Source organism: Gasterosteus aculeatus, chromosome 1, assembly GCF_964276395.1.
Source record: "Gasterosteus aculeatus chromosome 1, fGasAcu3.hap1.1, whole genome shotgun sequence".
In the NCBI taxonomy this organism is placed as follows: domain Eukaryota; kingdom Metazoa; phylum Chordata; class Actinopteri; order Perciformes; family Gasterosteidae; genus Gasterosteus; species Gasterosteus aculeatus.
The window spans coordinates 26,919,207-26,945,142 of NC_135688.1; the positions used below are offsets into that span (position 1 = coordinate 26,919,207).

At 48.8% G+C, this 25,936-nt stretch overlaps 3 protein-coding genes across 6 annotated transcripts; 1 reads left to right on the top strand and 2 right to left on the bottom strand.

Moving 5' to 3' along the window:
• The first annotated feature begins 9,671 nt into the window (after nt 1-9,671).
• Nucleotides 9,672-15,107, top strand: LOC120822114 (cyclic AMP-responsive element-binding protein 1). 3 transcript variants are annotated; one of them, XM_040181491.2, is made up of 8 exons: nt 9,672-10,097; nt 10,981-11,074; nt 11,165-11,311; nt 11,545-11,645; nt 11,785-11,924; nt 12,179-12,355; nt 12,471-12,624; nt 12,755-15,107. In XM_040181491.2, the coding sequence occupies exons 2-8, from the start codon at nt 10,988-10,990 to the stop codon at nt 12,897-12,899; spliced, it is 951 nt and encodes a 316-aa protein (XP_040037425.2). In that variant the 5' UTR covers nt 9,672-10,097; nt 10,981-10,987; the 3' UTR covers nt 12,900-15,107. The 3 variants fall into 3 exon arrangements, with proteins under 3 accessions (XP_040037425.2, XP_040037444.2, XP_040037435.2); XM_040181510.2 differs by having other exon boundaries at nt 9,703-9,972; XM_040181501.2 differs by having other exon boundaries at nt 9,860-10,146.
• A 2-nt stretch (nt 15,108-15,109) lies between these two features.
• Nucleotides 15,110-16,446, bottom strand: mettl21a (methyltransferase 21A, HSPA lysine). The gene is made up of 3 exons (XM_040181524.2): nt 15,959-16,446; nt 15,737-15,848; nt 15,110-15,613 (listed from the first exon to the last, which is right to left on the bottom strand). The coding sequence occupies exons 1-3, from the start codon at nt 16,103-16,105 to the stop codon at nt 15,216-15,218; spliced, it is 657 nt and encodes a 218-aa protein (XP_040037458.2). The 5' UTR covers nt 16,106-16,446; the 3' UTR covers nt 15,110-15,215.
• Nucleotides 16,447-21,335: 4,889 nt separating this feature from the next.
• Nucleotides 21,336-25,780, bottom strand: LOC120825564 (uncharacterized). 2 transcript variants are annotated; one of them, XM_040187227.2, is made up of 6 exons: nt 25,583-25,780; nt 24,473-24,944; nt 23,893-24,142; nt 23,031-23,280; nt 22,333-22,948; nt 21,336-21,927 (listed from the first exon to the last, which is right to left on the bottom strand). In XM_040187227.2, exons 1-6 carry the CDS (start codon nt 25,605-25,607, stop codon nt 21,579-21,581), a joined length of 1,962 nt encoding a protein of 653 aa, XP_040043161.2. In that variant the 5' UTR covers nt 25,608-25,780; the 3' UTR covers nt 21,336-21,578. The 2 variants fall into 2 exon arrangements, with proteins under 2 accessions (XP_040043161.2, XP_040043171.2); XM_040187237.2 differs by having other exon boundaries at nt 24,473-24,914; nt 25,583-25,759.
• Between the last annotated feature and the right edge of the window lie 156 nt (nt 25,781-25,936).

Sequence of the window (25,936 nt, forward strand, 5' to 3'; positions counted from 1 at the left end):
ACTCACGCAGACACACCATGCAAATGCCACGGTGGGTTACGCTGACTACTCTGCTGACTGTGCACATTGGGAGGTTGCAGCAGTAAAAGGTTGCATCCAGTTACTTGAGCGAGGGGGGGGGAGACGAGAGGAGCTGAAGCACAAAAAACGAGAGGGGTTGCGTGAACGCTACGAGGAGCGCCGCAGAGCTGCCGGTGATTTGTCTTCATCTGCAGCAGTAATGTCTCCGCTTTGAGGAACATTCCACAGAATGACGCTGCCGGCTAGTTAGCCGACTACGACCGGGAGAGAGAGACGAGCCCCTAAGTACCCACGTGTAGCTCACGTGGGGGGGCGCGTGAGGTGACTACGGTCCTGCACACGTCAGCTCACCACCCCCTCGACATCGGCGGGGGCCAAAGGCAAAACGGCGCTCAACTCCCCCCCATCCGCGGCGTCCGACAGGCGGCCGGCCATCCGAGGCAACCTTCGTCAGCGGCTAATTGAATCTGCTGCTATTCATTTGGCCCTAATGTGCTTTTAATTGGATTACAGGGCCGGTCATGGGGAGGGTTCAGGAAGGGGTGAGGAGGATGACAGAGAGCAGGGCGTTGAGGTGAGGGGACGAGGGAGGAGAGGCCGTTTGACATGAGCGTCAGCGAGGTAACCACATTATTCTGGAGGGGGGGGGCATTGAAGGATGAAGCTTTCATAATGATGCGATGAGTGTTTGGTTTTTATTGCTGTCAGCAGGATTTTTTTTAGAGAAACTCATGCACATCTGTAACCGGCAAGAGGGAGGGAGGCGGGCGGCGGGGTGGCGGGGGGTGGGGGGGGGGGGGGGGGGGAGAAGAGGCGACGGCTTTGATGTGGTGGTGAGAAAGTTACAGTGTGTAACAGCACCCTGGAAGACAGCACCCAGTGATAGCCAGAGAGGGAAAGAAAAGATCAGAGGAGCGGCGGGAGTGAGGAGAATACGGATGGGGGAGGAGGAAGGAGCGGCGGCGAGGAATGGATCCGTTGTTTATTGCCAGAAGCAGGAATCCTGGGGGTTTCGGGAGATGCGGCAGGCAGGAGCTTGAAGTGTGGAGCTTTTAATGGTCGTGCTTTTGAACTCTAAAGCGCGAGGAAGAAAGAACCCCCCCCCCCCCCCCCCCCCCCTCGCCCCCCTCACCCCCTCCCATCCCCACCACTTGTTTAAGTTTCTCCAATGAAGGGCCCCACATTCGCTCGCTTGGTATTCGAGTCACCGCGTTCGGCAGGATTAAAAGAGGGGATTTTCAAAGACTGAGGTCAATGTTTAATTTTTTGTTGAATTGATAAATAAATTACAGTCGGATCGATGGAGTTTTAATCCGCGGCTCGTCCTAATAGGAGACCCCCCCCCCCCCCCGCGCGCTCATCTGACTTTGCTGTCGGCTGAATAAAACCTGTGCCCTGCTGACCTTTTCTGCCGCCCCGCTTTTTAGCATGACCTCGCACATAATGGGTGTTTTTGTTCCCACAAAACACGTTAGGTAACATAACGTTATTGGCCTTATTTGTCTCCAGAAATTAAATGAATGTCTGAATGAATCAACGCAGCACTGATATATACATATTTAAATGTTAATACCAGTGTCATTTGTTTTCCCTGCATCAGCCCACCAATGGCTCTGCGTGTCTGGAGCCGCTGTGTTTGTCTCGCCTCCCAGAGCTCGCAGCCCCCCACCCCACCCCCATTGTTTTAAAAAAAAACTATAATGGGCACCTTTTCGAGCGTTCTATTACCGTGCACTGTTAAAACAAAAACTAAGGGAAGAGTGGCGGGCAAAAGTAGCCGAAGACGTCCATTGATTTCTTTCACTTTCGGTTCCGCTAGACTGCAGCTGCTTTCAATACGTATGAAACGGCTTTGACTTGGAGCTACGACGCTGGGTTTTCTGAAATTAAGTCATCATCCATCAAGTGATGAATTGCGTTTTGCCGGTGCAGGAACAACCGCTTTAATGCACTTGGGAGACTGTGACGGCGAGGTGGAAGCCAAACCAGTAAATGAAAAAACATTAGCAGTAGTGCACTTTTTCATGGCAGGGTGAGAACGGATTTGGTCCGGTCGCTTTTCTTACTAGCTTGAGGTGGCTGTTTGGTAAAAGGTGATGTCATCTATGTCTTTGCAGCAATCAGGGGTTTGGTGAGAAACAGCCACCCTGGCTCATGTCTTCCATTACCTGAAAACCTCACCAATTAGCATCTCAGTGTGTCCGAGTTGTCTTTTTTTGTTATGGGAGGTGTGTGCATCTATTTGTTGTCAAGCAACATTAGCAACTGAGTGAGACTCAGCACTTCTTCCAGGTGTTTTCCGGTGTGTGTGGTGCAGGTGGACCATGCAGGAATCTTGAATGGGTTTAAATCAGAGATTTACACTCTGACAGCCTCAGCTTTTCAGAGTAGTGTTCAGTTCGTGGACGTCCTGGTTCGGACCTCGGTCCGACCTAAGTCTGCAACAAACACCCCTTAGAGTCACAACGTGCCGGTTGGTTGCGCCGGTAACCTGCGACAAAACAAACTGGGTGACACTTTGGTCGCCTTGGTTTAAGATCTGGCCCCTAAAGCGCATCCCAACCAGATGTCAAAATCAATACGGCAATGTCACCAGGCCCGCAACCAGGAGTAATGACGGCCCCTGAGCCTGCTCGGAAGCCACGCACGTGCACGCACTTAAAGGCGGCCGCCTCGCTCCCCCACTCCTTCGTCATATCATCAAGCCCCATCAGCTAGGCTTAATGGGAGGCCGATCAATACGTGGCAGGGGTCGAGGTGAGGAGGCGAGTACAGGCGCGCGCCCCGTGACACTTGTACTAATGCCGCCACGAGCCGCCGCCGCTCCACCCGTCACTGTCAAACCGGCGGTCCCGCCCCGTTGTCCTTATCACACGCCGTCCTCTAAGCCACTCGCTATCGCTACGGCGGGACCACGGGTGATAAGGGAGGCCGAGGGTCAATCCCTCTTGATACTGCCGCTTGTGCAGTCAAGTGGCAGGAAACAAGTTCCACCTGCCATCCGGAGGAGATGAACGGCAGATCAGGCGCCGCGGCCCGGTTGGATGGAGCGCGGGGGGTCCGCGTCCAGTCCGTCCCATCGCCCTAACCCCTCATTACGGCCCAGTTTATCATGCCAGGAAGAGTGGCAAAAACGTATTAGTCCTCAGGAGGGTAAAACAGCCGCGGATATCGATTTCGCCCTTTCATGCCAGAGTGGAGCGCGGAAAAATATTGGGCTATAAAAGGGAAACAAGGATATAAAGCCATTACGCCACGCACTTAATTGATCCCACTTCCCATAACAAATTAATTGAGCGGAAAATGGCAGATGGCTTTGATGAATGTCATAAAAAAGGCTTGTCGGCGAGCCCGCTGCGTGCGCCGCCCTTTGCTCGCGCGCTGTATCGCATGAAAGATCGCTACGGGAGGAAGCGCAGTGTGTGTGTGTTTCCTCCGGTATTTACATCCCGGCGATCCCGATGTTAATCACGTTGACTTATTGACACCACCGCTAATTGTCTACTGCCTTTCTGTGTCGTTCGTTTTTTCTTTTCTCTTTCCTCATTGTCTTGTTTCTTTCCCTCCGCGTTCCTTCACTGCGGTCGGTGTACAGGTGCATGTCGGTTTGCCCACGTGGGAGTGAGAGTGAGTGAGTGTGTGAGTGTGTGTGTGTGTGTGTTTCAGTGTGTTTATACTGACAGGCTGCTGCCCCAGTAGCAGAACAAATGCTAATTTAATCAATTGGCCATAAATCCTACTGGCCGCTGACTCATGCGTCTTCTGCCCTGGGGACTCCAACAAAAACCCTGCCAGTGCAGTTTGTACAGCGTCCACACACATCCTGCGTCCACACACACACACACACACACAGACAGCGTCCATTTCCATTCTCATGCGTTCCGTCTTCCACGACTGGAACATTAGAATTACTTTCAAATAACTGGAAAGTATCAACACTCGTGCAGATGTTGACACACTGGGATAATTGCTGTTTTTATTCCCCTCGGCAATTCCACAGCTGTGCAGACAGCTTATGGAAGCTGCAATTGATCCACGTTAGCGCTCACACACACACACACACACACACACACACACACACACCAGACAGACACAGCTAACTTTCCCTGCAAAACATCAGATTATTTATTAGAGCGCGTTCCCCCTCACTTTTATCCCTCAGCATCACACACACACACACACACACACACACATAATGCACCTGCAGTTTCATGACATCCGAAGCTGCTGAGACAGCGTCTTCCTGGGGGGGGTGAGACTGGTTGGGAGGCACAGTGGGGCGATAGAGTGACAGACGGACAGAGAGAACATGGAATGCTGAAAGCGGCAGAGTGACAGAGAGAGGAAAAAAATGCCAGAAAGAGCAACAGAGCGATAAAGAAAAGTCAGTAAAGAAGAAAAAAAAGAAGGAAAAAAAGGGTGACAAGAGAGAGAGAGAGAGAGGGAGAGAGAGAGAGAAGTGAGGAGAGAGGAGCTGGTGTCGGTACCCACAGGCTCTGCTCGCGATTCTGCAGGGCCTCTGTGGCCCAGTGTTCCCCATCAATCTCAGCCAGCTCTGGCAGCCGCCAGCGGCTGCATCTTAATCTGCCGGGGCCGGACGTGAGGACGGACAGGTCGCCTGGGCCGCCCAGTAAATAACCCTTCTCCTGACTGTCCCCTATTCCCTTGTGAGGAGACACGGAAACGCACATTCGGGCTTCTCATTCTTGGCACAAATATTTCTGCCTCCTCTCGCTTTTCTGAGCTCCGGGGCGGGTTTTGGCGCATTGAATATGCACGCTGCGTGGTTAGAAAGTCAAATGTTCCGCGGTCAAGAGGTGCAAAAAGTATAAATATAAAGACATTGCAAAACATGTTTGATCAAGTACTTGAGTTTATGGATTTATATAAAGATATATATGTTTCATCCCGTGTTTCGTGGAGTGTCCATGAGACCAAGAAAACAAAACGCATTAAAAAACATTCTGAGCAAAGCTGGATGGATGAAATCAATTGTTGTTTTTATTAAAGGTCAGCAGCCAATCAAAAAGAGAAGATCCTTCTGTTAAATGAAACATTTGTAGATAAACAGATATTATATCTCTTCTAGCGAATTGCAAACACCCCGACTCTTCATGTCTGAAATATGTTATTAATCATAAGTAACATGCTATATGCAACATCTCTAGAATCACGGGTACCTTCCTCTCTTTTAGAGGGCGGGGGGCGGATTTTAAAAGCCCCCCTTCACATCTTCCATTGCTCACTGTGATATTTCGCTGTGACCTGCACACACACACACACACACACACACACGCACACACGCACACGCGCGTGCACACGCAAACTGCCACAAAGCATCGTCCTTACAAGCAGCGGCGGTGACAGCTGCACAGATCTGACACAAGAAGATGCGCTATCTGGGGAAACACGGGGGCGGGAGGGGGGATGTGGGGGGGGGGCAGGTGAGAGGGAGTCGGCGGATTAGAGGGCGGCTATCTCGCTCGCCCAGGGCCCCTCTGAGATCCGGGAGGCAGCCGGGCTCAGGAGCTCAAAGGCCACCCCCCCCCCCCCCCCCCCCCCCTACCCTCCCCACCCCAGCACCACCACCCCCGTGCGCCAATCCCCAGCGAGGATCAGTCAAATTTACAACCCTTGCACAGCCCTGCCCCCCCCCACACACACTTCACTTCTCCATTAGTAAGACCAGGTCAAAGGTCAACACCCCCCCCCCCTGCTCCCTTCCACTCCTGCCGAGCACGCTTGCTCCGACGGCTCGGGGGCCAGAGCACATCGCGCTCCCACCGGGACGCCGGTAGCCATGGCAACTTCTGAACTCGGGCAGCAAGAGGAGGTGAGGGATGAGAGCGAGTGGTGGGGGGGTTCGGGAGGGGGAGGGGGGTGTTGTGAGCTGACCGCGTGAATGACAGCTTCCCAGGGTCTTCATATTCCGCCGTATCTCGCAGCCCGAGAAATATACAATGCTGCATGTGCGAAACACACACATAAAAAAACACATGTTATCTGGAGCCTGGATGGAGGAGAAACACGGGCAACGCTTTGGTGGACGCACACACACACACACACACACACACAGTAGCCTTCTCTGTTTGACAGATGACCTTACGCTCTGTGTCAGTGGGCTGCAGTGTCTGCCTCTGTTGGGAGTCATAGTGTCCAGAATGACATGTTGTGACGGGAAGGAGCATTGCAGCAAGCGCAGACACACACACACACACACACACACACTCCAGCACCTAGCCCATCATGGGTGTGTTTCTGTCTTGCCCTCCTACTGCCTCACTGAGAGAGAGAAACAGCAACAAGAGGAGGGGGGGGGGGGGTGTCGATTTTCATTTGAGGATAAAAACAGGCTGGTATAAGTCGTACATCAAAATGCACTTTCTGTGCAAAAAGTGTCAGCGTTTTTTTTTTTTGCCCTTCTGACATTGAACTTGCGCTGGACGAGACGGCTTCAGACGGAACGCGGCAGAGTGCGGTAAGAAGAGCCCGCCTGAAGCCAAAGAACCATAAAGACACACCAAAGTGTTTTAAGACAGTGCTTAAAAGGAACGGGGGGAAATTGGCGACCATCGCTGCCGTGTTTTAAAGTGCCGGTTAGGATATTCTAAAAGAGGCCTTGTCCGTGAGTTTGGTCTGAATCCCAATCACGGTACCCGCCATGGAACGCTCAACCAGACAGTGAACATCTTTGCACGTCAATGGATGGAACGTTTCTACAGGCTACAGCTGCAGCTAAAAACTATGCTCGGCCTCAACGAACAGCAAAGTTTTGTGTGCATCTCTTAAAATAACATCCGGGCGCCAACGACTCTTTCCAGGTATTTTACGATCATTTGAATATTGCATTAGCGCGGACTCGAAGGGTAACCTTTAAGAAAAGGCAGAAAGGACGGTCAGGCGGAGGAGGCAGGGGGGAGGGACGCAGGCGAAAAAGAACTCCTTGCGGCTGGGGGAGGCGGGGATGGAGAGAGAGAGGGAGGGAGGGAGGTGACACCTTGACGGATTGATTGCGATCGCCCAATACACGTTGTTGCCCGCAGCCTAGATTAGCAGGAGGTCCGGGTCAGCACAATCTCGGCGTGTTAGATAACTCTCCCGCCTCGCAGCCGCAGCTCGATGCTGCACCTCAGCCGCACAACGTTTGCTCGCTGGGTATCTCTGAAACTCACGTCTTCGGGTTTGAGAGCCCTCTGTGTGTGCGTGCGCGTGCACGATGGAGGGAGGCAGACTGTGGGGCCCGGTATCCATGGCAACCTTTGCCAGGTGCGACTGGTTCATATGCGGTTCAGGTAATTCCACCCACAATGAAGAGCGTGCATTTAAGGTCAGCAGTATTCAAATGCACCGCGTGTCTTTCACCCCCCCCAACCCCTCCCTCCCCCTCCCCACCGCCTCCATATTCAGCCTCTCTCTGGACGAAGCCTCGTGGCCCCCCCTGCATGCCCCCCCAAGCAATGCTATCTCCCATAATGCCCTGCTTGAGTGGCAGGTGTGATATTTGCCCCCCTCGCTTTGATTGAGGACTGCTTTTAAAATCGGACTGCAATGATGAAATAACATATCAGGCATCTCGGCAATACGCTCAATATTGTGCTGCAGTTCGGGGAGGGGGGGGGGCGAGATAACGATCTGGAAAGGGTTGCGATTTCGTACAACCGTGCGAGTTAAAAACAACGCGCCAGGAGAGGCAACGGAAACCGAGGGAAGAAAGAACTGGCGAAGGAGAAAGTGTCATAGGGCCGTCGATGGGTTTCTGGAGGCTTGTGTTAAGCCCGGGTCTTTGACAGCTGGGTTTAAGAGAAAGGGATGGGGCTCTGGATTGGAGTCAGGTCCCCACTTCATATGCTGAAGATTAAACTCCTATCCTCCTCCACCTCCTCCTCCTCCTCCACCATTTTGGACGTCCGTGGTCGCTTCACTCCGGCTGTTTGTCGGTGCTTTCGGCTGTGATTTACAGCCCGGGGGTCGTTTGGCGCGAAGGGCTCAGGGGAACCGCGCGATCACACATTCTGTGCCAGAACTCACCAGTTCCCAATCAGAAATGCGCCGTCGTTCACCACACACGGCGACCACGTTGACGGGCACCCAGAAGACGTGATTGTGATGTGATGAATGTGTTTTTTTTTCGACGACGGATGTGAAACACTTTGGGTTTCAGTGACTGAGAGAGAACCACATTAAAATGTATTTATACAAGGTTTGGAGCCGTGAAGATTAGTCAACCCACAGAAAATTAATTGGCAACATTTGAAATAATTGTATGCTAATATAAAAGAAAATGCTAAAACAAAAATGCCTGTTACTTGCTTCTGGAATGAAAAGTGCTGTTTTTCTCCTTCTTTACATTAATAAACGTGGCCAGTGTTCTTTTAAAATAATGATGCAAGAAGCTGTTCACCCGGTTGTGTTTGTCAAAATCCTAGAAACAATTGTTATCACATGAAAGTTTGGTATGAATTGGTGAATGGGGATTTTATTTTTGCTGTGTGCAAAACAATGAGAAAATATAAACAGACACACAAACTTTAGATGTGATTTTCTTTATTTTTCTCTTTTTGAAACACTGCAAACACTCCGAATGTGCACGGACGTAATGTGCATATTCAGTAAACCGCTCCACTGCAGGCTAATTAGGCTTCTCTAAGGCTATCCTCTGGCGCTCATTATTGAGGGAAATCAATGTGCAATCAAGTTATAGACTAATACTCTGGAACGGATTGAGGAGGCTGGTTTGTGACACGTACTTATGATATGTGAGATGAGTTTGAATGATGAATGAGTGACTGAACAATTCATTATCGGCACTTCACTTTGAATAGAGAAGTACCAAAATGTAAAACTGCAAATAGAGGCAGTTTTCATGGTGAAGGGCACAAGATTTGTTCGGTCAGCAATGAATATGTTGCACAAATGGTGAAGGCATTCACTCCATACGCAAAGATGAGTATGTTTGACGTGTGTGTGCTTGTGTGTGACTGTTTTAAAATGACCTCGCACATAGATGATGGTCGTAAATTGGCCTGAAGTCTCATTTTCCCTGCAGGATTTTGACCAGCTGCCACAGCTTGGAAGCCATTTCGGTCCTGCACCACCAGTCCTGACACACACACACACACCTAGTGACAGAGTTAATGAGCAAGTTTTATGGCTAAATGGCACAACCAAGGAGAAGTAAATGTAATGTGAATCACGAGAGCTGTAAATAGTACATAGGTTTCTCATTAAAATCCCAATATGGTTTGGTGATACAAAGCCAATGTCACAGTTAGGATCAATCCAATTCACAGATAACTGATCTATAAAGCTTGGGGGGGGGGAACATGTTACGGGGTGCTGCTGGCGCTCATAGTGAGGGGAAATAAAGAGTTTTGCTGCCACCGTGTGGACCACAAGAGAAATGCTGTTTGTGAATTACAAGCCATTTTATATCGACATAGCATAATTTGGAGTGTTTTTATAAAGCGTTCGAGTGTTAAAATTAAAATGTATATTTTATATGAGTAAATACATTTACATAAATAACTCTAAAAGGTTTCTTTTACACTTACACAATAACGTATTATTATTATTGTTATGATGATGATTATCTCTAGTAAATTACTATTTAGATCAAACATATCTGCCCATTATTTGGTCTTTTATAGATTCCTGATTTTACAATGCGGCGCATGCTCAGATACGTTCGAGGAGCTCGAAATCTTTCTTCGGCCGTCGCCGTGATTTTTGATCGCCACCTCGGCGGCCTTCGTCCTTCTCCGGCATTCTCCGTTCGGACTCGGCTGCGGTCGACCGAGCTGATTTTCGCTGTCGTCGTCTCCCTCGTCCTCCTCTCCGTGTTGTTGTTCTCGGTGACGCGACGGAGGTGTAGCCTGACGCGGTCTCTTACGTGTCGGTCTGAATAAAAGTGGAGCTCCGTAGACCCGGGAGTGACGAAGCGAGTCTGTGTTGGTAAGAGGATACGCGTCCGATGTTTGCTAAACAGATAGATGGCTGCCCAGAGAAGTTATTCGAGCCTCGTATCCGCACAAAGCCAACAAAGAGATCATGGCGGCGGTGTTGCAGAGGCTCTCAAAGTGAGTCAGTCTTTGCCGGTCTCGCTGCCTCAACACGGCTGAGACATAGGTATTAATATGGGAGTGGGCTTGGAGGTTGGATTTTTTTTTTTTAATAAACTGTTTAGGAGTAAGTTGCAGAAGCAATGGCGCGCGTAAAGTAAATTCACGTTTTACACGGTGTCGATCTCACGTAGTGTGTGGCCAACAAATTCGTCAGTGAAAGTGGGAGAAAGAATCCCTTAACGTTAGTTGCAAACATAACTGGTATACTAAGCATGCATTTCCCTCCATCCTAGCTCACCGCTAGCACCTCGGCGGTATTAGTTGCATTAATGCGTTATTAGGTTGTAAAACAGTTTGATTTTACTGCAAAGTGCCGAGCTGCTAGACGAGCCTTTTTTAAAAAGCCGGAAAAAATGAGCTGGATTAGAGATTGGGCGATTTTGAATAAATGGCGGCTAAATGTGTTTGCAATGCATTTCCCCCGAGCTAACGTTAGCTGGTTAGCATGCTAACGGTATCAATGAAGCGCGAGCTAGCTAGCTTCGTGCTAGCTGTGACTCCAGGCTAGCCGATGAGTCGGCTTTAGTCTTCCGGCGTTTAACGGGAAGGGCGAGACCAGTTAAAATGTCACTGAATATATCTGTGCCACATGCTTGTAAACTGTGTTAATTATTAAACCTAACTTACTTGATCGTTAACAAATAAATGATATGCTAGCCCGTGATGCTAAGCCACACCCTCCTCCTGCACATCAACTGTGGGGCGATGCACGATTTACACAGGTTTTATTTTTCCCCTCCTGCACACCTTAAGCACCCGGATCACTGTTTTTGTGCCGCACGGGTCTGTTTCAAGCATGTTGGTGCATATACAAGTAAGGAGTCTCTTGCTTTTTCAGATTTTAAATGACAATGGAGGCTGGTGCAGACACACAGCAAAGTGGTGAAACGGTTGTGTCCGAGTCTGAGGCCCAGCACATCACTCTGACCCAGGTAAACATTAATCAACACTTTGAACGACCTCCTTGAAAATCAGAGCAATATCTCCAGCGACTGGATGAGAGTGTGTTGTCATGGTTACAGGCGTCCATAGCAGCCAGCCAGTTGACAACCGGTGGTTCCACCGTCACACTAGTGCAGCTACCTAATGGTCAGACGGTCCAAGTGCACGGAGTGATCCAAGCGGCCCAGCCCTCCGTAATCCAGTCCCCTCAGGTCCAGACGGTACAGGTGAGAACACAGCTACGAGTTCTTTGCCGTTCGCAGCTAACTCATTTTTCATTAATCAACAATAAGTCCAGACGTACGTGGAACAGAATTTTCCATTGGTTTGAATTGACTTACCACATGGGATTAGAAGCCACCACCTCGTTTCATACTTCTTCCGGTCTTGCACGTACAAAACATGTGGCGTCCCATTTTAAAATAAGAGTATAACGATTTTTTTTTTTGTTCACTTGCAGATTTCAACCGTTGGTGAGAGTGAAGATTCTCAGGAGTCCGTAGAAAGTGTCACAGATTGTCAGAAGAGGCGAGAGATCCTGTCCAGGCGACCCTCTTATAGGTCTGTGCGACACCGTATCTCGGATATGTAATCAACCTAGAAGAGCGCTTTCATTCCAATAATGAATGCCTTGTTGATTAAACGCCCCTTGTTTTTTGACGCTCTGACTGTTTGTTTGTTTTTGTTGTTGTTTTTTCAGGAAGATTCTCAACGATCTGTCATCAGACGTTCCAGCGGTGCCTCGCATTGAGGAAGAGAAGTCGGAAGACGACTCGGCCCCCCCCATCACCACGGTCACCATGCCCACCCCCATCTACCAGACCAGCAGTGGGCAGTACAGTAAGTACTTTTAAATACCGCCACATAGGAAGCTTGGGTTTTTTGTTGAAACATGCCCTCTAGCTCTCTGTAGTCTCACATGTAATCACACGTGCATCACGCGTGTTTGGGAAAGGACTTTTAAAGGGATGGACTTGTGTGGACTCGCCGCTGAGCGCTTGTATTGCCATTTTCCATTCGCACGACCGTTGGATATCGGAGAACGTCGCTAATGCTCGCTTGAGATTTGATTCGAACACAACGTCCCTCCGCAGTCGCCATCACCCAGGGCGGAGCCATCCAGCTGGCCAATAACGGCACGGATGGCGTGCAGGGCATGCAGACACTGACCATGGCCAACGCCGGCCAGGGTGGCGCCACCATCCTGCAGTACGCCCAGACATCCGACGGGCAGCAGATCCTAGTGCCGAGCAACCAGGTGGTCGTACAAGGTGAGCGGATGAGGTCACGCAGCGCTCTGCTGTAGCACGCCGTTTTCCGTCGGCGCGAATCTGTTCGAATGTCTGTATCACAACCGCTTTGTGCTCGTCCCGCCGTGTCCGTCAGCCTCCTCCGGGGACGTCCAGGCCTACCAGATCCGCACGGCCCCCACCAGCGCCATCACCCCCGGGGTGGTCATGGCAACGTCCCCCGCACTGGGCTCGGGAGGAGGCACAGAGGAAGTCACGCGCAAACGGGAGGTCCGACTTATGAAAAACAGGTGGGAGTTCTCAGTCGCTGACGGGCCGTGTGTGTTTTGTCTCCATGGTGACCGTCTCCGGTAGCCATTAGTGCACGTTTTAGACGTCCACCGCAGACATCTGCTCACGCGTTGTCCTCATGTCGCACAGGGAGGCCGCCCGGGAGTGTCGCAGGAAGAAGAAGGAGTACGTCAAGTGTCTGGAGAACCGCGTGGCTGTGCTGGAGAACCAGAACAAAACCCTCATCGAGGAACTCAAAGCCCTCAAAGACTTGTACTGCCACAAATCTGAGTAGAGAGGACCCCAAACGCCTGGCGGGGGTTCGACCGGGGCCCGACTGTCCCCATGTACAGAGACTCAGCAGAGAGCCATGCACCCGGATGCCAACCCCCCCCCCCCACCACCCTTTTCTACTTTGGCTTTCTTTTTAGAAACTGCTGAAAAATCTGTAAAAATGACTCACCAGGAAGAGGAGGGGGAAAAAAAAACGTGCCCCCGCCCCCGCGCTCTACGAAAACCGCAATTCTGTTTTCTCCACCAAAGCGCGGCGTTCAGGGCGGGGTGCTGAGGTCACCACGCCGCGCCGGACAGGGTGCTCGCGGCAAAGGGTCGGGAGACGAGAACCACGAGGGCCGCTCCGGACTCTCCGGCGCCGCCGAAAGGGACGCGTGCTCTGTCACTGGGGGGGGGGGCGACATCACCAGCAACGGGGGAACTGCTCGCCAAACCGTCGCCAGCGGGGACGGAACATTTTACAGTTGCATCTCCCCGGGACTCTTGGCTCGCGCGGAGAGGTTTCCCTCCGTGTGCATCGTTTGTTGTACTATTGCATTAACAGCTGTTACTTACTAATGCTTTGAACTGTAGATGGGCTGCGTCATGGACATTTTAACTTTTAGCGGTGTTTTGTTTTATTATGTATTGGATCGTCTGCTGCAAAATGTTTTTTGTTTTTTTTAAACTTTATTTCATTTTGCCTTGATACGACCAGAGCAGCAACAACAACAACAAAAAGTCTCCCATTTATGCGGAGTTTTAAATGGGTTTTCATGTCAAATGCCGCTTTAAAGAAACATGACGGACAGGCCAAAGTCGGGATCCCTCGTTTGTGTACTGACACGTAACTAAGGCTCATTGTTTTTGATTCCCAACATTTCCAGCAGATCTGCTTTCCGGCCGGTCGCCGTAGGTTACGGTAAAGTCCGGGGCTGTTCCGGTGCGTCAGGAGCTTCATTCCAATTGCTGGCTTTAATTTAGCGTTGTTTATTTCTGTATTTGTTGACGTATGTTACAGTGGTGGCGGCGTGTGACTGCGCCCGATTTGTGTGTTCGAAAAGGTCAAGTATTTTATTTGTAGATGTTTAGCCTTTATGAGAAACATTGGATTCCCACATCTGCAACGACCAGTCGTAGCAGTCTAATCCAACAGCGCCATGAATTTTATTTATATGTCCACAATACAAAAAAAACTGCACTTTTCCTTTTTGAAAAGGGAAGCAGAGTCTCGGCTACATTTGGAAGTGCTTCGGAGCTTCAAATGGGGAAACCAAACACTCGGTACAGCCGTAGGAAACTGCCCCCGGAATCAATTCATCCAGACAAATTTGATTAAATACAAAATACATTTTGTCCATGCACCAGACTATGTAAACAAAATGGTGACTCTGCAGAGTTTGTATTTTAAAAGAAGCGTTTTTTTGTACTATGGACTTTCCATCCGTTTTTTAAATAAATTGTATTTACTCCTGGATTTGTTTTGAATGAAGAACAAAAATAATGAGCCTTACTTGTCCCCAAAGCATCTTTTTCTGCACATTTTGGCGACGCACCGTAACTGGATCCATGGATCTCTTGGTATTATGGGGTCTTTTGGCGAGACCTCAACGCGGTTTTGTTACGGGGGGGGGGGATATATATATTCCTAGTTTTTTTATTGCGAATATGAGATATCGGGTCCCCTTAATGTCATTTTGTCTCCAGCTTCAGATTTTTAGGATTACAATGTTGCCGCCGCACTTTCCTTGCACACACAATCATGCCACGCGTCCCACGATGCATACCGGCCCAGCCTGCGCTGACAAGGTGCCTCTCAGATTTTACTTCAAAGTTCTGCTGCTAGAGCGCAGTGAATCACAACATGTACATGCGTGTATTGTTGTTTCGGGCGCCGGCTTGCGTTTAATCAGACGTCGCTGGTCGTGTGGAGCGTTAAATCTCGGCTCGGTTGCACCTTTCAAAACGTCCTCCAAGGATCGTAAAGTGTGACCCAATCAAAAAGGACTTGGGACAGACACACTGAACTAAAAGTATATTTTCGTCATAGTGGAATGCCATGTTGTATTATTTAGTCATCACTATGCTTTTATTTTTTAATGTTGCTTTTCATTCATTTTGTATTCACAATTTCTAAATGTCAGCACCAACGTGTATGATACAGTGCATTACGTTAGAGCTATTCACATATTACATTTTTGGCAGCTGTTAATAAATGTGTTTCTGGTAATATTTGTTTTAAACATCTTTATTTGTATGCAAAAAAAACAAAAAAATAACCCAGTGAATTACCACAACTAAGAAGGCAGTGAACCTGAATGGATCGGACACCCAGTCATCACAAGTCCTCTCTGGGGGACACTTTCCAGGCTTTGTACACATGGATGTCCCTTTGTGTCTCATAGTAGACCTCCTCCACCCTGAACTGCCTCCTCAGCATGCTCAGAAAGTCCGTGTCTCGTTTGTAGCGGATCTTGCAGGCCAGAAGCACCACGGTGGTGTCCGAGCACAGGTGCTCCAGGGTCTGCAGCAGCGGCACAAAGGTGTCCTCCAGGTAGACAATGTCCGCCCCCAGGACCAGGTCGAACCCCCCGGCTGGGTAGCGATCGAGGTCCTGCCCCCAGCTCAGCTCGGACACGACCGCTGACCCCTGGGAGTCCAGGGCCAGGTTGGCCTTCACGTTGGCGGAGAGGAAGTCCAGGGCCGGCTCTCGGTCAGTGATGGTCACTTTGGCACCTGCAGTGTGTGTGTGTGTGTGTGTGTGTGTGTAGGGGGGGGGGGGACGTGTGACACGTTTTACCCTATTCACACTTGCGTTACTCACATCTGTTTTGTCTTCCAACCGGACAGTAAACTCACCCATCAGGGCCGCGACGATGCCCACCAGTCCGGTGCCGGCTCCCAGTTCGATGACCCCTTTCCCCTTTAACTCCAACGTGCCCATCTCCAGGTACATGCACATGACGACGGCCTGGAAAACACGCGTCACACGCGTTTAATCGAAAACGTCATAACGACGGTACGGGGAGGGGAGGGGAGAGGGGGGGAGACCGGACGTTGCACACGGATCGCCTCGCTTACCGCGTCCCACACGACCGCGGCCACCCCGAGACTCTTCCAGTCCTGCGCCAGGCGGAGGTCGCGGTCGGCGAACCGGAACTGCGCCGATGAGTTGTGGAGCTTGGAGAGAGCCGGTAGCGGGTTCTCCACGTACGGAACTAGAGCCATGCTGCGAGACAAGCAGGACGCGCACTTTATAGCATAGCGGTGTGCTTGTTATTTGACACAGTGTTGATGCGCAGTGCGGGTTCTTCTTCGGTGAGAAGTTACGGTGTTTTACTTTCGGTTAACTGACTCACTACTGCCCTCTTCTGGTATGTTCCTCAATGTGCATTGACGAGTTCAGCGCGTTCCGTATGTCCAAAATTGTATTATTGTTTAACTAAATATAAATGTAAATAAGAATGCCAATTAAACACATTTGGCCCAAAGAAAATCTCTATATGGTTGTATTTTATCCTACTTCAAGAACCTAGCAGGTGGTCGTCTGTATCAAGGCCAGTTATGATGCATTCATGACAGTGGGAGTTAACGTAAAGTATGTAGCACAATCAATAAACAACCATTGAAACCAATAACTAAAATATTGTTAATACAGTTTGATAAATCTCATCTATCTCAGCTCATATGTATGCACACAAAGTGGATATAAATGAATGCCATAATGATTGCTAGACACGTAAAACACTTTAGTCCACGTTTTACATGAATGCAGCAGTCTACGTCCAACGGAAACTGCCACTCGATTGGGCTGTCACCGCAAGCCCCGCCTTCTTGAAAGGAGCTTTAAGACGTCTGTGGCTGACTCGGTAAATAAGATACGTCAACACTCCAGCCGTTAGAATGATCAACTGGAAGGTAAATAAACTCATGACTACTGTTTTATACATCCTATGTCTGTATGGGTAATACCTGTTGCGCACTTTGCTGTTACGCGATAACGGCCACTAGCATAATGCTAACGATGCTACAGCTGAGCGCTGCTGCGTGCCCCGCGTTGTCCGTCACAAACTTCGCATTTAAAGTTACCCAAATGGGTGTTAATTAAAAGTGACGGTATAACAATGTCTACGACTGTCACGCGGCTGCCGTTCCTTCATCCGTCCCTGTTGTGTGATCAGGCGTTTATACGTGGGACACTTTTGCAACAATTTGCATGGTAATACATTGAGAATAACCGGTAACGCACTAGTTGGCAATGGAATGAATGTAACATTGTGGCACTTCACGGATTAGTGTTTAGGAACATGGCTTGACAACTCATCATACGTTGTTTTAATAAAGTTTTGGCAGCGACAACGGTGTGCATGACCTATTGCAAATGAAAGCCCAGAATGCAACATGGTATGCAGCTGCTCGTCTCCGTCACACACCGCCTCCCGTCTTTGGAGCTAAATCCACTTCCACCTCCCTTTCTGACAGCTGAGAGGGAGGGAGGGAGGGAGGGAGGGAGAAACCTCTCCAGGGTCCCCGAACGTTCCAGAGCTTTCTTCCTCCTTTTTCCTTCCCCCTCAGGCATTTGTCAGATCTAAGCAGCTGTTCAGAAATGTGCCTCGGTTGTGCCCTCCTCAAACGCTTAACTGTCCGTCCTCAGGCCTTGGACAACGTCCCCCTCCTCCTCTACATCCTGGCCCTGAAGACGCTGCTGCTGTGCTTGGCGTTCGCCGGGGCAAAGATCTACCAAGGTCGGAAGGCAGACGCGGCGCTGAAGAAGGAGCTGGCGGCGAAGAGGCTGCTGGCCCAGCAGACGCAGGAGCTCTTGGACAACAAGAAGGACGACTGAGGAGAGCGGGAGGAGCGGCTGCACTCAGGTGCTGAACTGTACCTCCACAGCGATCCGTGCAAACCGGTGACTGCACATCACCGTACCCACCAATAGTTCGTTTTTTAACATCGTCCCAGCAAGTGACGAAGCTATTTTGAGTCCAAACTGCAGCAATGTAAAGATGTCTCCCCTGAATCCCATATACTGGAAAGGGTCATTTAGCCAATTAGCACATGTGATATTTGACATGTGTGGGTGGGATAAGACTCCTCTTTTTGGTCACAGTGGTCAATTTCTAAGGGGTCATAACACTATGAAATAAATCCGTCATATTGACAGGTTATTGATTTTGATCCATCTCACTTACTCCTCTCCAGAGAAACCTGCTGCTGACCTGAAGACGGGGGCCACCAGATGCTTCCGACACAAGGACCTTCCTGTGCTTCGGGAAATTGTTTGGGGTTCTTAGATGGCAGCAGAAACCACGCGGTGTCGCTGAAGACACCGCGTGGTGTCTGTTTTTTTAAACAGAGCTGAACTCTTGTCAACAAACCACAGCCGGCACAGCATCCACTCGTCATTTCACACACTCCTTTCTGGTCCTCATCTTCTGCCCCATTTGTACGCTTTATCTATCTTCACATTTGAATACTCCTCACGTTGTACATCAGAATAGTGGATGGTAGTCAGGACTGCTTATTTTGTAAAGAAAACAACACAGTATTTATTCTGTAATATTCCTTGTAAATTCTCAACTGACTTTGTGCCAAGCTTTTGTAATGACATAAAATGGTTTGTTCCACATGCTCCAATGTCGTTTTGATTTCCTTACCCATAATTCATAGGGGGGGCCCTGACTGGTGTCTCTCCTTGGTTAAAGTACATTGCTTAAGTCACCTGGAATCTGCCGTTATCCGTCACAGAGCTCCAGCTGTAATGACGTTTTCCACTATTTGAAGTTTTGCCATAATGTTTTTTTTTTTAGACATAATTGAACATTTTTAGAATATACTGATATTGTTAGTTTGATCGTATTGCTGGAATTACTTAAGTCATACATGACAATTATTTGATTAATTTTTTTTCCGATTTGGCTTCACCAGAGTTGAAAAACTTAACCAAATTGAATCACGCAAGAACATGTGCTGCTCCTGTGGGGCAAACCCGTCTGAGGAGTACAGGCACTTGACCCCAAAAGCAGAAATGCAAATGAGGTTTTTACTCGTCTTAAGGCAGGTTCAAAGCGTCCAACAGGCAAACAAATGCAAAAAGGGCCCACGCAAGAAATCTTTAAATACATTCTAGCATTTTATTAACGTGAAGAAACATCCTTGTCGAGTTTAACAGATTGTTAATTTCACATTATTTTTATGACATATGACATATGTGCCATTAGTACAAATGTACTAATGTAGTTTGCTATCAGTCATCAAAACGTGGACAACTTGTTGTATTTGATGTATTTATACAAGTATGTGAATTTGATTTTCTTATGTTGTGCTCCTCTTCTCACCACACGAGGGCGCAGTTTCCAGCCCAGAGGACGACGGGTTTCTTCTGCAGTTACTCTGAGAAGTAACAGCTGAATTTTAAAAGAATTGATCACTTTGAGCCAGTAATTTGTTCCACCTGCCAGTTCATCTAGAAGAGTTGCAGATCTCACAGCAGGAACATTAAACTCCACCGTGCATCAGGATCAAACCCCACCTTCCTGAGCCACGTTTGGGATTCTTTCCTCAGGGTGCCGTGTGTTGGTTCTCCTCATCTTTGTGAGCTAATCCCTGAAGGTCGAACTTGCCCATTTCTTCTGGCATTTGTTTTTCGCTCTGCCCAGATGGGTTTACTCCACAGGGGAGTCGGGATTGATCCTCCACTTCTCACTCTCAGGCATCAGCACGCAGGCTGCTAACTGACTGAGCTGTTGGGTCACACCGCCAACATGCAGCTCTTTAACGTATAAAACTTGTGAAATAAACAACAGCAATTCATAGAAGTAGTGAAATCAACTATGACTTTATTCGACATGTCATATTATGACTTTACCTGACCTGCAATTGTCTTATAACGGTACGGAACGGATGTGGCTTCCAGCCTGTGAGTCTATGAGAGTATTGAGGTTCGTCTCATCGACTTGACAAAGTCCAGCGGCGTGGGTGTGCGGTGGAACAGTGCAGGGAGATAACAGGAAGGTTGAGGTGTGGATGGTCCACGGTTCAAACGTCCCAGAGCTTGAAGTGTTTTTGAGGTTTAAGTCAGTGATCCCAAAGTCTAATAGGAGAAACAGAGACATTATGAAGCGTGTGGCTGAATAGCACAAGGGAAAAACCGAAGGGCTGCAGGCTCCAACCTGCTGTCTGAGGTTGTTGGTTCAAGCTCCTTTGAGCAGACGTTCCTTGAAGGAGTTTTGCGGTTTAGCTCGTAATCTCTAGGTCAAATACAAGAAATTAAGTCTTTGATACGAGAAACGAAGAGTTGTTTAGTGTGTGGCGAGGTAGCTCAGCTGAAGAGCTGCTGTCTCAAGTCTTGAGGTTTAACTCACATTCTCACGGTTAAATAGGAGAAATAAAGTTTCTCAGTTGTGAGCAGGACTGGTGGCGTAGTGGTGCAGGGGGCCAAAACCTCTGTAAGTGCTAGTGGGTTCAAATCCCACCACTGCCAAGTCTTGAGTGCGCTACCGTGGAGGTAGTAGTGGGGGCTTTGTCCCCACTGGTTGTTTCAGAGAAGTGAACCTAGGGGGTTATGCAAAAACTGAAGATGAGTTTAGGTGGAATCTTTATGATGAAGTTCAAGTTCCTTAATTGTTAATCAGCTTCACTGTGCATATTGCAGCTCTTTTGCCATTGCATTGTACTATGAATGATTCGACCTTGAGGTCCTCTGATCCTCGCCCAAAACCTCCTGTCTTTCCTCTGTGAACCAACAAAGACAACAAACGAAATGTGTAAACGGGCTGTATCTCAGCTTTAACGTCCACGTCTAATACAGACCAAAGGTCATCAGTTCATGAGCTGGAAAGACCTTCATAACAAACCTGAAGAGGAGAATACAAAGTATCTTTTGATATTCAACAACCACAGCAGATAATACGGAGAACAAGTTTTCCACCTCTGACAGGTAGATTAATTACATTGATTTTGTAGTTTTCTTAGGAATCCTCTTTAGTCCTAAATTAAATCATATAAACATAACATATAAAAGTTAAGATACTTGTAATATAAGGCCGACCTGGACTGTAGAAATTACATGTCTCAAGACTTTTTCATCTTATTGAAGAATGAATGTGACTTTATTTCAGTCTTTGTCATTGAGACACAGGAAAAACTCCCCAGTATCTTCATATTTTATGTAAATCGACCATCAAGTGAAAGTCCTTGTGATGGATGGTTAGTTCACAGTAAAATACACGTGGAGAGAACTATTCCCAACAAGGACAACGTTTCAGTATTGAATGAGTTGGTACCGTTAGGACAGAATCATGAAGACGACACAGGAAACCACTTGGCAAAGAAAAGCAACCAGCAGTATTTAAACTGAAAGCAGCTTATTGACCAATAGAGTTTCTTTAATTCTTTATTATTCACTGTTCTTGATTCCATCACCTTGGTTACTGATCAATAAAGGGCTTAAGAAACATTTGCTTTCATGTGACTTTATTCTTTTACTTCTTCATATAACAGTGAAAGTGCTTCAAGTCCCAATTTAATCCAAACGAGGAAAAACAAAGAAGATGTAGAAACTGAAACCAAACAGACAGTGAATTTACAGACAAATACATATTAAACATATTTAAACCTTTTAAGCCCCGTTGATTGAAATATTCCATCGATTATTCTTTCATACGTTGCTGTAACTAGAAGGTCACCAGAAGAACGATCATTACAATCCGTCTCCGTCCTCAGCCAGCAGACAGGCCGGCAGACACAAAGACAGCCGCCATCTTCTACCAGATTGGTCCGAGGCCGCTCGGCTGGCTCGGCCCGGCCCGGCATGGTCTGGTCCACTTGGGACAAACTGAGTCATCGCGGCAGACGGATCAACGCTCCTCACAGGAGACGAGCAGCTCTCTGCTGCTTCCTGTGGTTGGCTGGAGCAGCGGATGCTCCTCTGTGATTGGCCGGCTCCCGTCTCCGACTGCTGGAGCGAGGTCACCAGGCGGCGTGGAGGACTGTGCTCGTTGGTCCGATGATGCGACGCGCGCAGAGGAGAGGAGCTGTCCGAAGTAAAGCTACAAACAAATTAAGAAGGAGGAAAAAATGTTTAATACAAGTCGTGGCTGGAAATAGATTTAACAGAACCTCTTAGTTCATTCTTGACATTTAAAAAGTTTCCTGCGTGGCCGCCAAACATTTCCTGTTACAATATGTCATCGTTTTGCAGTTGGTCAGAGCTCTAAGAAGAAGCCAGTAAAGTCACTTTTATTTTTACAGCCCAAAATAACAGCTTTGTGACGTGAGAGGCATTAAACATTATATTCCTAATATTTATTCTTGGGAGCTTAACGTTATAAACGTGGATCGGCTTAGAGAGTCTGAGTACTGATGGAAACCGACGTGATGTGAATTCATCAAGACGACAGGCAAACACGGAGGAAGTGTCGAGTTTGCACTGGCTGGATTTTAGTTCATCTCACCTGTCGAATGACGTCTGGAGGGAAGAGGAGGAGGAGGAAGGGCGAGGTTGTGCGTTGGGTTTTTGTGGGCTCGCCATGGTCACATAGTCGTCCTGAGGCAGTGCAGGTGAACCGTGTCCTCCTGGCGGTGACATCATCATGTAACCTAGACGCTGAGCCTCGCCCGGGTTCCAGCTCCCGCTGCAGAGGTCCCCCGTCGCCATGGCAGCGCCTCTGTCCCTCCCTTGGTCCACTGGGACGCGCTGGTCCGTCTTCATTTCCACGTAGTCGTCTGTCTCGGACGTGGAGCTCCGAGGGGACGCGAGAGGGCCGGGGTGTGAGGCAGAGCCCGCAGTGGACGCAGGCTGCGTGCGGTGTGGTCTGTCGGGCTGGAGGGGACATTCAGGGGGACTCGTCTGGGTTTCAGGGTTCCTGAGGAGCGGCGCCGGACGAGCACCGGGCGGCCTCACATTCACCGCTTTGTCTCTGTATTTGGGTCGGCCGCGTTTTGAAGGCAGGAGGGCTTGAAGCTGACTGCGGGAGGAGGCCGGTGAGCGGCTGAAGTCGGGAAGAGCTCGGAGCGTCCGGACCGTCTCAATAACCACCTCGTGAATGCGATGGGCGACTGCCGGGTTCCCTGTGCAGAGCAGACAAGAAGTCAGGGTCCTGTGGCGAGGCACAACTTGGTGAAACAGCCACACCTTTCAGTTCATCATCACCTTGGTCTCTTGCTCCCATCCAGATTTCTCCGGGCCCATTTGGTGCCGACCTGCCGAGCTCCAAGTAGAAGGAACCGTCCAAGTGACCAAAGCGCCGGACGCTGAGCAGCGGTATTGTGAGCGACGGCAAATCGCTGCACGCCGTCACTCTGACCAGGATGAGAGACGTGGCTGTGAGGCACAGACGGCTCTCCCCGGACAGAGACTTGGTACAGCCCAGACCTGTGGGCCTCACTGTGACGGGCCACACCTGAGACGGGGGGACGGGGGCAGAGGCAAAGAGCGGGCAGGAGTATTTATACCTGGTGGAAAGCTGGGAGCACAAAGTAAGGAACTCTTATTTGGTTCCGTTTGGGGGCCTTTAGAAAACCTCTCATTTCACTGCAGCAGGAGCCAGACGGCTACAAGCAGTCCTGGTTCTGTTCCTCGTGGCCTCGCTCCCCTTTAGGGGGCCCGCCGTACGGCCCGGGTCTCCAGCAGGGACCATCGAGGTGTTTTCATTGGTTTTAGGTATGTTAAACTGTTCTTTTGGCTGTATTTGTAGTGTTTATATTGATATTTTCAGGGATGATGACGACATACTTGCCCTGTGGAATACAAGTGTGTCCGTCACCAAGAAACTGGAAAAACATTTCAGTAAAAGGTATTTTGAGGAGATCAAAACCAAGTTCTCTGCATTTTAGAAGCTTTCTGGTGGATTTATTATCAGATATATTTTATCCATTACTATGTTCTCATTCAATTAAGAACGGTTGTGTTTTCATTAGCTTAGAATGATCCCTTCATGAGTAACAGAGGTGACTGTAAATACCTTAAAATGTCACCTCGTCTCCATAGATCGAATGCTTGGGGGAAAACAAACCTCTTTGAAGGAAGCAGCGGAGGGAAGGGTGCAATAGCCGTCATCCTCTTCATCACATCCTTCTCCGCGCTCTTCATCCTTCCGCTCTTCCTCCATCAGTTTCCTCATGGCCAGGTACCAGGCTTCTTGTTCCCACTGGTCCTCCACCACCAGCACCATGGTCTGATCCTTGGCATACAGCGCCACCGTGTGACCTTTCCTAGAACTGCCGCTCCGACTCACACCGAGACAGCACCTCAGGTACATCACCCTGTGAGGGGGGACGTAAACCCCCACAGTGAATCAAAGGTCCAGTAACTTCTGCAGCTTACTGCCTGCGCCAACGTTTCTGTTAACACGTTTCAGAGCTACCAGGTGGGACTGATAGGAGATCAGCGTCAATGGTAAAAACAATTCAGGGTTCTTTAACTTCCAGCATGAACGTTGTGTATTACGACCAAAAAGGCAGTGGATTTATTCAGGGTGTCAAACAAATTACTGACGCGTATCAAAAACATCCCTCGTCTACATTTAGCGAATCGTAGGAGTCAACGTGAAGCCCCTTGAAGATCCTAAATTGGTTAAAGTGGACTGAACGTACCCCAGCTTGCTTGAGCCAGACAGCGCAGCTTTACCAGCAGACTTCTCCTGGTTCTTGTACCATTCGAGTCGGCCTGGCCCGGTGTGACTTCCTGCTCTCAGGACAAAATATCTTCTGTGGTTCCGGTCCAGCTTCCCGAGGAAACCTTGTTTCACCACATCGCTGTGTGGCCCGCAGGAGGTCACGAGGGCGCCGGTCAGAGGGCCCACAGCGTGGGAGCCCTGGCTGCTGCAGAAGAGTTCCTCGTAGGGCCGAGATGGAGGACTCGACTGAAGCTCGTGGTGGTGCTGCTGGGAATCCGGGTCCTGCTCCATCCGACCATCCGTCACCCAGGGAGACCTCAGAGGGGATTCGGCTGGCGGCCGTGTTTGGGTGGAGCTGCAGCTGGGAGATGACGGAGGAGAGCTGGGCGCAGGAAGAGATCTCTCTTGGTTGTGTCCTTCTGCAATTTCATTTATTCCAAGATGAACACCTGAAAAACGCACACAGGAACTAAAATAACAGCCTGGATTATTTATACTTTGCTTTAAAAAAAATGCAGCCGAATATATTCTCAATAGCTGATTTTATAAAATGAACTTCATGTTTCTTCTTAGAAAATCAAGAAATTGGTTCATTTACTAAAGCTGGTTATATTAGAAAAGTCTAAAATGAGCCCCAGCAGAGGGAGACAAACCATATTTACATGATTCATTGATCATCAGATTTAATATTACCGCTTCACCTCATCCAACAATAGACAGAAGTGTTAATAGTTTAAATCCAGGCCTATGCCCATGAATAATCCCCCGCCTATGTAAAGAATTCATTTATATACAAATGATTCTTATATATTTTGGGGGGGGAAGTGCTGCATTACTCGCATTAATGCGTACCATTAAAAGTAAAGTAACCAATGTCAGAAAAAATAAATAAAATAAATGCATTTTCACTATTTCTATTAACGGAATGACGGTGAAACAAAGGGCCGGAAACTACGAGCAGCATATACCAATTAAGCTAGCTTAGTTAGCTCGCCAGCTAGCTAATTAAGCTAGCTTAGTTAGCTCGCCAGCTAGCTGGTCGCGTTTTCCCACCACATTTAATTAAAAACGTTGAATTAAAACTCACCTGAAACCGTCTGAAGTACAAACATCCCAGCTGGACACACGCACCGTGTCGCCGGTGCTTAGTTTCAGTCTGTCGGCAAAACAACGGTTTCTGAACTTATTTCCCGTTAAACTCGTCGGGGCCGTTTGTCCGCTCAGGTGTTACAGACGCTCTGCGGAGCCGTGCATGTACGTCGCGGGAGCGCGCACTGCGTTCAGCGCCGACGAGGCCCAACGGCCATATTTAGTGTAGAACCGGTTCGATCTTCTCTCTGGAGTTCATCAATGATGACACATGATCTGGAGTCTGTCGTTTATGAACATTTACAGACGTCTATGTTTTATCAGACTCTGTAAACAGTTGACATGTTCATCT

Bases quoted from the DNA above. Each gene is read 5' to 3' on its own strand.
- LOC120822114 (XM_040181491.2), top strand. From the start codon at position 10,988: ATGACAATGGAGGCTGGTGCAGACACACAGCAAAGTGGTGAAACGGTT. The intron at 11,312-11,544 runs GTGAGAACACAG...GTTCACTTGCAG, and splicing joins CTCAGGTCCAGACGGTACAG to ATTTCAACCGTTGGTGAGAG. The intron at 12,356-12,470 runs GTGAGCGGATGA...CGTGTCCGTCAG, and splicing joins CAACCAGGTGGTCGTACAAG to CCTCCTCCGGGGACGTCCAG.
- mettl21a (XM_040181524.2), bottom strand. From the start codon at position 16,105: ATGGCTCTAGTTCCGTACGTGGAGAACCCGCTACCGGCTCTCTCCAAG. The intron at 15,849-15,958 runs GTAAGCGAGGCG...CGTGTTTTCCAG, and splicing joins CCGCGGTCGTGTGGGACGCG to GCCGTCGTCATGTGCATGTA. The intron at 15,614-15,736 runs GTGAGTTTACTG...CACACACTGCAG, and splicing joins CATCGTCGCGGCCCTGATGG to GTGCCAAAGTGACCATCACT.
- LOC120825564 (XM_040187227.2), bottom strand. From the start codon at position 25,607: ATGTTTGTACTTCAGACGGTTTCAG. The intron at 22,949-23,030 runs GTGATGATGAAC...TGCTCTGCACAG, and splicing joins GATGGGAGCAAGAGACCAAG to GGAACCCGGCAGTCGCCCAT. The intron at 21,928-22,332 runs GTGAGATGAACT...ATTTGTTTGTAG, and splicing joins CTCCAGACGTCATTCGACAG to CTTTACTTCGGACAGCTCCT.